Here is a 10,450-nt window from a genome sequence, read left to right on the forward strand (position 1 = left end):
AAAAAAGATATGAGGGGCTGGGAAGGTGGCTTAGTGGTAGAGTGTTTGCCTAGCATGCATGGAGCCCTGGGTTCGATTCCTCAGCACCACATCCACAGAAACTGTTGGCAATGGCACTGTGACTCAAGTGGTAGAGTGCTTGCCTTGAGGAGGAAAACAAAGCTCAGGGACAGCGCTCAGGCCCTGAGTTCAAGTCCCACAACCAACAAAAAAAAAGTGCGAGGGCTCTTTGTCCAAATGAGGTTATAGCCACAGGTCCTTGCGGTTTAGGATATGGCTGTTTCTTTGGGGAGATGTGGGTGAGACAAGTAAACTTCTGAGAAAATTCTTTCGGATACTGGCACTAGTGGTTCACACCTATAATTCAGGCTACTTGAGAGGCTGAAATCTGAGGATCAGTGATCGAAGCCAGCCTAGGCAGGAAAGTCTGTAAGACTCTCATCTTCAATTAATCACCAAAAAGCCAGAAGTGGAGCTGTAGCTTTAAGTGGTAAACTGCCAGCCTTGAGTGGAAAAGCTAAGGGACAGCACTCAGGCCCTGAGTTCAAGCCGCACTACCAGAAAAAAAAATGCTCTGATCTAGGTTCAAAGTCAACCCAGGCAGAAAAATTAATGTGACTCTTCAGTTAACCAGCAAAAAGCCAGAAGTGGAGCTGTGGCTCAAGTGGTAGAGCGCCAGCCTTGAGTGAAAGATCTTTCTCAGGACTCACGGCTAAGGCAGAGGGACTGGGCCCAAGGCATCTGGGAGCCCACCTTTGGCTTCTGCAGAGGGGTGGCCTGTGGTTTGCCTCCCTTCTTCAGCTTCTGAGCAGTGGCTGGAAGCAGCTGCCTCCATTCTGTACAGCCAGGATGGCAGACACTCCCAAGAGGCTCGGCCCTTGGTAGTGTGCCCCTTCAGCCCATGATTCTTACTTTTTAGGAATTTCACACCCATCTTCTACCCATATTATGGCAACTGCTACATCTTCAACTGGGGCATGACGGAGCAGGCCCTTCCTTCTGCCAACCCTGGAACTGAATTCGGTGAGTATTGCTGGTGGAAGTGCATGGCTGTAATTCCAGCGACTCAGGACACCACAATCAAGAGAATCACAGTTCAAAGAGGCCAGCCTGGGCATAGCAGGAACCCATCTCAACAGATAAACTAGGTCTAGTGGTGCAATCTGCAATCCCAGCTCTGCAGGAGACGCACATAAGAAGGATCGAGATCCAAGGTCAGCCAGGTGCTGGTGGTTGATGCCTGTAACCCTAGGTACTTACGAGGCTGAGATCTGAGGATGGAGGTTTGAAGCCAGGCCTAGGCAGGAAAGTCTGTGAAACTTTTATCTCTAATTAACCACCAAAAAGCTGGGACTGGAGCTGTGGCTCATGTAGCAGAGTGCTAGCCTAGCAAGTATGATGTGCTGAGTTCAAACTCCAGTACTGAGAGAAAAACAATTTAAAAAAACCTTAAGTATACTGAATATTCTACGAAGTTTTAAAATCTCCACAATCTCCAGTTTCTAAGTGGCATTTATTTGCTCAGTCTCTCTGTACGCAGTTTGTTATTTTGATGTTTTAAGCAGGGGTTAGACTGGCCTGGAACTCTCCATCCTCATTCTTTTTCCAGAGTGCTGGGATTATAGGTTTGTACCACCATACTCACCTTGCTTGTACGGTTCTTGAAGAGAGAAAATCCCAGAGACAGAGAGCGAAGGAGCAGGAGACAGTGGGGGGGTGGTTGTGGGCCAAAGACCCTTCTTTTCAGGCGAAAGCCTTAGTCTGTCCCCTCGGGAAGGGCTGGGAAGAGCCTGGTGCGCACACCTGTAATCCCAGCAATGGAGAAGCATCATTGCCAGTGTGCGGCCAGCCTGTCTCACAATAAACACACACAATCGAAGGCAGCACTCCGCACGAATGGAGTCCTCAGTAAACGCCAGCCCTGCCGCCCTCAGCGCAGCCTTAGCTCCATGCCCGCTGCGCTCAGGACCAGGGTGGGCAGAATCCTGGATCTACGCCCTGAGGGGCTGGGAGGGGGGGAGGAGAGAAAAGCGAGGCAAGGAAAGTTCCAAAGCTTCCGAGGAGGTGACACCTGGACTGCCATCTAAGGAAGAGCAGGAGGCCCCGGGTGAAGGATGCGGGTGGGAACAGAGGGAACAGCACTGCAGCGGTCCCGCAGCAGGAAGGAGCAGAGAAATTCAGAGGTGAAACTTTCAGGAGGAGGGCGGGGCCTTGGAGGGGAGGGGCTGCGCGGAGAGGGCGGGGCCTGCTGGCTGGGGCTGGCTGTGTGGAGTGGACCAAGCCGGGTGAGCAGGTGTGGCCTGTGGAATGGGAGGGGCTTGGAAACGAGGCGGGGCTAGGTGCTGGGAAGAGTGGGCGGGGCTTGCTGATAGCATGACTGTAGACTGGTCCAGGGGCTGTGAGTGGGTGGGCCGTACAGGGTGGGCGGGGCTGTTGAGTGGGCGGGGCCTGACTGGTCCAGGCGGTGTGAGTGGGTGTGGCTGTATAGGGTGGGCGGGGCTGTGGAGTGGGCGGGGCTTGTGGCATGGGCTAGGTAATGATTGGGCGGGGCGTGCTGTACATCCAAGATCCACCTGCTATGCAGAATAAAGGTTATGGAACTCGGGGAGAGAAGGGCCCAAGAAGGAAATCGTGGGTGCTTTGGAGAAGGCAAGAAATGTTTGGGGTCCATGTATTCAGCCACTGCGCCAGCCTCCTTTGGCAGGCCCGAATGGGCCCCCTGGCTGTACTGGAAGCTGGGTCAGAGAAGCGGCGAGTACCCCCCCTCCCCCACCCACATCCGGGCTCTTGCTCAGCAGCCCTGGCCCGCCTTCCCCGCAGGTCTGAAGTTGATCCTGGACATCGGCCAGGAGGACTACGTCCCCTTCCTGGCATCCACGGCGGGGGCCCGGCTGATGCTGCACGAGCAGAGGGCGTTCCCCTTCATCAGGGAAGAGGGCATCTACGCCATGTCGGGGACCGAGACGTCCATCGGGGTGCTGGTGGTACAGCTGGGGCCCAGAGGCTGCCCGGGGCCGAGGGTGGAGGTGCACCTTCCCAAGCCCGGGGCCCAACTGCAGCGGGCTTCCAAGGGGGGAGGGCCTGGGGTCCCCATGAGCACCCGCTCCTCCCAGGACAAGCTGCAGCGCAAGGGCCAGCCCTACAGCCCGTGCACCGTGAACGGCTCCGACGTCGCCATCCAAAACCTCTACAGCAGCTTCAACACCACCTACTCCATCCAGGTAGGACCTGGGTCTCCAGGCCACGGGCACCCCTGGCCTACTGGGCCTGTGTGTGTGTGTGCGCGCGCGCGTGTGTGTGTGTGTGTGTAGGTCCCAGGGCTTGAATTCAGGGCCTGGTCATTATCATTATCCCTGACCTCCCCCACCCTTTTTCTGGTCCTGGGTTTGAACTCAGGACCTGGACGCTGTCCCTGAGCCTCTTTGTGCTCAAGGCTAGCACTCTACCACATGAGCCACAGCGCCACTTCCAGCTTTTTCTGAATAGCTGACTGGAAATAAGAGTCTCATGGACTTTTCTGCCCAAGCACGATCCTCAGATCTCAGCCACGTAAGCATAGCTAGGATTACAGGCGCGAGCTACTGGCACCTGGCTCATCCCGTAGCCTTTTTCATCAAGGTTGGTGCTCTACCACTTGAACCACAGCTCCACTTTCAACTTTTTGGTGTTAGCTGGAGATGAGTCTCATAGACATTCCTGTGCCGACTGGCTTTGAACTGCGATCCTCAGATCTCAGCCTCCTGAGTAGCTGGGATGACAGGTGTGAGCCACTGGTGCCCAGTCCTGCTGAACCTCTGAAGGCAGAACAGGGCACGCTGACACAGCACTGGCTGCCATTCCTCCCCCTGGAGACAGCCCGGGTGTCACTCTGCAGGTGTCCCAAGAAGAAGCCAGAAGAGATGATAGTTATCATCCGTGAGTCATGCCTGTGGGTAACACACTGCGCTAAGTGTGGGTGCATTATTATTTTTTTGTCGGTAGTGGGGCTGGAACTCTGGGCCTGGGCGCTGCCCCTCAGCTCTTCAGTTCATGGCCAGTGCTCTACTACTTGAGCCACAGCGCCACTTCCAGTTTTCTAGTGGTTTATATGGATTTTCCTGCCGGGGTTGGCTTTGAACCATGATCCTCAGATCTCAGCCTCCTGAGTAGCTAGGGTGACAGGCGGGAGCCACGGGCGCTGGTATATTACATCATCTTTGACCCCATTCCACGAGGCAACACGCTGTTGGAACACACCATGACAGCCGCTCACCTGGTGCTGGGCAGGCTTTACCACTGCAAGGACATTACTCGATTATGTCATATAACCCTCACCTCCCAGCGCCCTAATGAGAGCCATGCTCTTTTCAATCCCTAATTAGGAACAAGGAAATAGACTGACCATCCCCAATCTACCTGCCTGGTCAATTTACCTGGGAAGTCCCCCTTTGTATCTGCCTTCAATCTCCCTTGCTGTAACTGGGAGCTTCCTTCTTGCTCTGGTTTCTGGGGTTGGCCCAGAGCGATCCGTCCCTAGCCTCAGCTAACCTGAGAGGGCAAGGCTGACAGACAACCTTTTGCTGGTACTCTGTGCTCAGTCCAACACGGGGAGGAGCCAAGGGAGGAGACTGAGTACCAACTACTCACTGAGCGTGGCTATCCCCTGTGTGGCCCAGAGTAAACTGAGGCCCCGGCACATGTGGCTGGTCCCTGAGAAGATTGAAACCAGGTCAGGATGACCTGAACACACCACTGGAGGCCTGCGTGTCCCCCCCTTGTCCTTCCCTGCTGGCCACTCTAAGTCAAAGGTCATGCTCGGCTCCCTCCTGGAGGCGGGAGCTCCGAGCTAGCTTGCTGTGGTCAGGTTCTGCGCATGCGCAGAGCCGCTGGAAGAACTATGCAGGTGGAGCCTGGGCGAAGCATGGGTTTGGGGCAAGCCACCCTGCCGCAGCGTCTACGGGGCCCAGGCTGCTGGGGCCAGGCCCAGGATGCAGGACAGTACCCTGATCAGAAGGACAGCTACCCTACTACAAGGGCCTGAGTCTGACTTTAGGGTCATCTCACTTTGCAAATGGGGCCACTTCCGGCCCCTCAGCCACCAGGGCCTGGCTTTAACTTCTCTGGATGAGTTTCTTTTCCTTCCTTCCTTCCTTCCTTCCTTCCTTCCTTCCTTCCTTCCTTCCTTCCCTCTCTCCCTCATTCCTTCCAGCTTTTCTCTCTTCCTCTCCCCCACCCCTTTCTCTCATCCCTTAGCTTTTTTTTAACTCAAGGCTTACCACTTAAGCCGCACCACACACTTGCCGGCTAATTGCAGATATAAGAGTCTCACCTACTTTTCCTGCCCAGACTGGCTGCAGCCTCCTGAGTAGCCAGGACTACAAGCATGCGCTACAGCACCCAGCCGGGCTCCTTTCTGTGGAGTGGGAGCCCCACAGGCTGCTTGTGTTCCCCTCCACTCCCCCCAGGCCTGTCTCCACTCCTGCTTCCAAGACCACATGGTTCACAACTGCAGCTGCGGTCACTACCTGTACCCGCTGCCGCCCGGGGAGCGCTACTGCAATGACCGGGACTTCCCGGACTGGGGTGAGCAGGGGGCCCAGGGCGGGTGGGGAGAAGGGGCGAGTGTGTGCGTGTGTTCACCCATCTGCAAATGCACGTGTGCGAGTCACACTCGTGATGCAGAGGACTGGCGCTGGGGGGTGCAGGACCCGTGTGTATGCACACGCAGGCTCTGATGACTCCACTGTCTGCACCTGCACGCACGCCCAGCCTGGGCGCACAGGTTTGTGTGTGTGTGTGTGGCCGGGATGGGGGCCACAGGCTCGAACCTGGGGTCATGCAGGACCATGCCTAGCTGGAGCCCGGGCCTGGCAGCCGCGGGGGCCCACAGTACCTGGATGTGGTCAGCGGCGAGCAGTCGCAGAGCATCACAGCGCACACTCCCATGCTCCATGGTCCCAGAGCTCCATGGCTGTGCTGGGCTGTGTCCAGGACCTCTGCGGGGAGCACACCCCAGCCTGGCTGCGGGCCGGGACAGGGAGGGCCAGGCTTCCTCATGGCAGAAGAGCTAGGACCGAGACTCCCATAGATGAGCGGGGCATGGAGAGCAGACGCACGCGGGGAGGTCTCTGGGGGAGGCCCCCCCTGCCCCAGCTCGCCCCAAAAGGCTCCTGAGCGCAGCCCCTCCCCTCCCCAGCCTCCTGCTACCTGGGCCTGCAGATGAGCATGGCCCAGAGAGAGACGTGCATCAGCATGTGCCAGGGGTCCTGCAAGTGAGTGTGGTGGCTGGGGGCGGGGCTTGAGAGGTGGGTGGGGCACCCGGGGCGGAGCCTAGGGGAGTGGGCGGGGCGGGGCACGGTGGCTTGGGCGTGGCGAGTGGATGAGGTATGAGGTGTGGGCGGGGCCCGCTGGGGAGCCGGCGTGAATGGCGGCGGCGCCTTGTCTCTCTCTGTCAGTGATACCCAGTACAAGATGACCATCTCCATGGCTGACTGGCCTTCCGAGGCTTCGGAGGTGAGCTGGCAGGGTGAGAAGCTCCTGGTCCCCACCTTTGAGCTGAGGATATGTATAGGAATTAGGGGGTGCCCTGCTTTCCCCTTCCTTCTCTTCCACACACATGTGACACCGCTGGGGAGGGAGACACACACAGAAACGAGATCGAAACAGAGACTGGTGGCTTACACCTCGAATCCTGCTCAGGAGGCCGAGATCTGATGATCACGGTTCAAAGCTAGCCCAGGCAGAAAAGACCATGAAACACTTTATCTCCAATGAACCAGCAGTAAGCTGGAAATGGCACTGTGGCTTAAGTGGTAGAGCACTAGCCTTGAGTGAAGAAAGCCAATGGACAGCGCCCAGGCCCTGAGTTCAAGCCCCAGGTCCACACACGTACACACAAAAAGCGGGGCTACAGCCATAAGCAGTAAAACTGAGTGTGAGGCCCTGAGTTCAAACCCTGGTTGGGGGGGCCTGGGGGGGGGTTGTGCCATCAGGGCTATGAATCTGAGAGACAGGACTAAGGAAGAAACAAGGGAAGACCCCTCTTAAAATGTGACATCTGAGCTGCCCCCGAGGCAGAGCCAGGGAGGATTCTGGGAGCAGCAATTGTTGGGTGTGGGGTGAGAATGGGCTGAGGATCCAGTGGCTGTCCCCTAGGGGAGGACGCTGGAGACAGCAATGGGGGACCCCCCCACCCCCACAGCAGCCAGGCCTCCACTTTCTCCTGTGCTACCCCCCTGCCCCCAACGCCAACTTTGGGACAGAACAGGGCGGGAGCTCACCTCCCTGTGGCCGGGGCAGGGGCCTGGGGGGAGCGCTCAGAGGCCATGTTTTTCAGCTGTCCTTTGTGTTTCCAGGACTGGATTTTACACGTCCTGTCTCAGGAGCGGGACCAGAGCCCCAATATCACCATGAGCAGGTGAGCTGGAGCCTGGGCGGGGCTGGGAGGGCAGATTAGGGAGGAGCCACAGCCAGCACAAAGGAAGGGCAGGGAGGGGGGAGGCTGCCGGGCGGCTGGGGTCTGCCAGTCCCTAAAGGAGCAGCACACGGTTCCACTTATGACTGGAACATCCACCCTCCATCCCGCACCCATCCATTCTTCCCCTCACCCATCCACCCCTCCATGCATTCATCCACACACCATCCATTCAGCACAAAGACATAGACAAGTGTTGGTGGCTCAAGCCTGCAATCCTAGCTATTCAGGAGGCTAAGATCTGAGGGTTGAGGTTCAAAGCCAACGTAGGCAAGAAAATTTGGGGGGCTGGGAAGGTGGCTCAGTGATTGAGCGCTTGCCTTGCATGCATGAGGCCCTGGGTTCAATTCCTCAGAACCGCATAAGCAGAAAAAGCCAGAAGTGGCGCTGTGGCTCAAGTGGTAGAGAGCTAGCCTTGAGCTGAAGAGCTGAGGGACAGCGCCCAGGCCCAGAGTTCAGGCCCCATGACTGGACCCAAAAAAAAGAAAGAAAGAAAGGAAGAGAAAATTTGGGAGATTCTTATCTCCAGTTAACCAGCAAAAAGCTGCCTTGTGCCAGGCACCAGTGGCTCACACCTGTCATCCTAGCCACTAAGGAGGCTGAGATCTGATGATCACAGTTCAAAGCCAGTCCGGGCAGGAAAGTCTGTGAGACTCTTATCTCCAATAAACAGTCAGAAAACTGGAAGCAGCGCTATGGCTCAAGTGGTAAAGCACTAGCCTTGAGCTGAAGAGCTGAGGGACAGCGTCCAGGAGTTCAAACCCCACAACCGACCAAAAAAGGCTGCCTTGCTCTGTGTGTGTGTGTGTGTGTGTGTGTGTGTGCGCAGTCTCCACCAACTTGCTGTCTCCTACAGGAAGGACGTTGTCAAACTTAACATCTACTTCCAAGAATTCAACTACCGAACCATTGAGGAAACCCCAGCCAACAACGTGAGTTTGGGGAGCCCCTTCCCCCTTCACCTCTGCACCCCAAGGTGGGGATTAAGAAAGTCCAAAACTAGCTGCAGGCTGGTGGTTCCTGTGTACAACTCTAGCTACTCAGGAGGCTGAGATCTGAGGATAGAGGTTCAAAGTCAGACTGGGTAGGAAAGTCTGTAAAACTCTTATCTCCAATTAACACCAAAAAGCCAGAAGTGGAGCTGGGGCTTAAGTGGCAGAGTACTAGCCTTGAATGAAAAAGCGCGGGAACAGTGCCCAAGCCAGGCTCTGCGTTCAAACCCCAGTACTGGCATGCAAAATCGAAGGTCCAAAGCTGTCCCTACGCTGATGGCCATCAGCTCCCCTCCCCACTGTACCTCACCACCTAGGGGCCCCGAGTCTGGGCTGGGGGCAGGAATGTGCCTGCCCTGACCCCCATCAGACCCGAGCTCTCCTCCCCCAGATTGTCTGGCTGCTCTCGAACCTGGGCGGCCAGTTTGGCTTCTGGATGGGGGGCTCGGTGCTGTGTCTCATCGAGTTTGGGGAGATCATCATCGACTTCCTGTGGATCACGGTCATCAAGATGGTGGCCTTCTGCAAGGGCCTGCGGCAGAGACGAGCGCGGGCCCTGTACTCCGGCCCCCCACCCACCGTGGCCGAGCTGGTGGAGGCCCACACCAACTTCGGCTTCCAGCCTGACGCAGCCAGCCCCGACCCCCACACGGCCGCCTACCCCGAGGAGAGGACTCTGCCCATCCCGGGGACCCCGCCCCCCAACTACGACTCCCTACGACTGCAGCCCCTGGACACCATCGAGTCTGACAGTGAGGGCGATGCCATCTAGACCGGCCGGACTGTGCCCGCCACCCTGCCCAGTGCCTTCTCTGGCCAAGTCAGAGCCGTGTTCCTCAGAGAAGCCAGCAGCAACCGGCCATTGCCCGGCCGGGGCGCTAAGGACCTGATGTCAGTCCCTCCATTGCAGTGGGCTACCCTAAAAAGATTCAAAGTTGAAAAAATTAAAAAAAAAAACAAAACACAACATACTGTCAAATGCTGGTGGCTCACACCAGCTACTCAGGAGGCCGAGATCTGAGGCCTGCAATCAAAGGCTAGCCCTGGCAGGAATGGCCGTGATACTTTTGTCTCCCATTAACCAGCAAAAGGCCAGAAGTTAGTTGAGCTGTGGCTCAAGTGGCAGAATGCCAGCCTTGAGCATTAAATCTAAAGGACATCACCCAGGCCCTGAGTTCAAGTTCTAGTACCAGTATACAAACAAACAAGAAAACCAAGATGCTAGGTTCAAGATAAACTGTATTCACCCTGTTTCTGCTCACCTGTCCTGATCTTTGGCCTAGATCAGGGTCCCTCCCCTACACCCTCTCCGGGTGGCAGCCTCTCTCCTCCCAGTGCCCCGCCTACTCCATCTGCACAAAGCTGTACAACTGGGCATGCCGCCTTCTCCTCATTGGCCTCTGCCGACCTCTGGGAACAGGCTCAGGAAGGCAGTGCTGGGTCAGGGCCGGGGAGCAGCAGGCATGAAGCAGGATGGAGAATTCCACGCTTGCCTGGGCTGCGGAGCAAGTTCCAGGCCACACAGTGAAACCCTGTCTCTAAAAAGAATAAAAAATAAATAAGGTAAAGATGGGAAATACTGAGTGATGCTTTGTTCTGGCTCCATTGGCCCAGGCCCTCAGGCCACGGGAAGCCCCTTATGATTCTCACAGTTCTTTTCACGCTGGTCCTGACAGATCTAGCTGCTATTTTATCCTGTTTGAGGGTACTGAGGTTTGAACTTGGGGTCTCGGGTTCTCAAGGCAGGCATTCTACCATGTGAGCCATACCCCCAGCTTGCTTTGCTTTAGTTATTTTTTCGGGAAGGGGCTCATACTTTTGCTCAGCGTTGGCCCAGGACCGTGATCTACCTATACTTCATGCACAGCACAGCACGCATATCGCCTTTGCGGTATAAACCATCCTGCTTCGGGGCTGGGAAGGTGGCTCAGTGGTAGAGTGCTTGCCTTGCATGCATGAGGCCCTGGGTTCGATTCTTCAGCACCACATAAGCAAAAAGAAAAAA

General features: G+C 56.4%; 1 protein-coding gene across 1 annotated transcript in view; it reads left to right on the forward strand.

Moving 5' to 3' along the window:
* Scnn1b (sodium channel, non voltage gated 1 beta subunit) overlaps positions 1–9,391 on the forward strand; it is a 23,889-nt gene extending 14,498 nt beyond the window's left edge. Inside the window, exons 3-11 of the mRNA XM_013011162.1 lie at positions 920–1,023; positions 2,821–2,984; positions 3,114–3,221; positions 5,445–5,562; positions 6,176–6,251; positions 6,435–6,492; positions 7,335–7,396; positions 8,310–8,385; positions 8,837–9,391. Of these exons, the coding sequence (XP_012866616.1) occupies positions 920–1,023; positions 2,821–2,984; positions 3,114–3,221; positions 5,445–5,562; positions 6,176–6,251; positions 6,435–6,492; positions 7,335–7,396; positions 8,310–8,385; positions 8,837–9,217 (1,147 nt within the window). The 3' untranslated portion in view covers positions 9,218–9,391. The remainder of the gene's footprint in view (positions 1–919; positions 1,024–2,820; positions 2,985–3,113; positions 3,222–5,444; positions 5,563–6,175; positions 6,252–6,434; positions 6,493–7,334; positions 7,397–8,309; positions 8,386–8,836) is intronic.
* The last annotated feature ends 1,059 nt before the right edge of the window (positions 9,392–10,450 follow it).

This window comes from Dipodomys ordii, unplaced genomic scaffold (genome assembly GCF_000151885.1).
Source record: "Dipodomys ordii isolate 6190 unplaced genomic scaffold, Dord_2.0 Scaffold14, whole genome shotgun sequence".
Classification (NCBI taxonomy): domain Eukaryota; kingdom Metazoa; phylum Chordata; class Mammalia; order Rodentia; family Heteromyidae; genus Dipodomys; species Dipodomys ordii.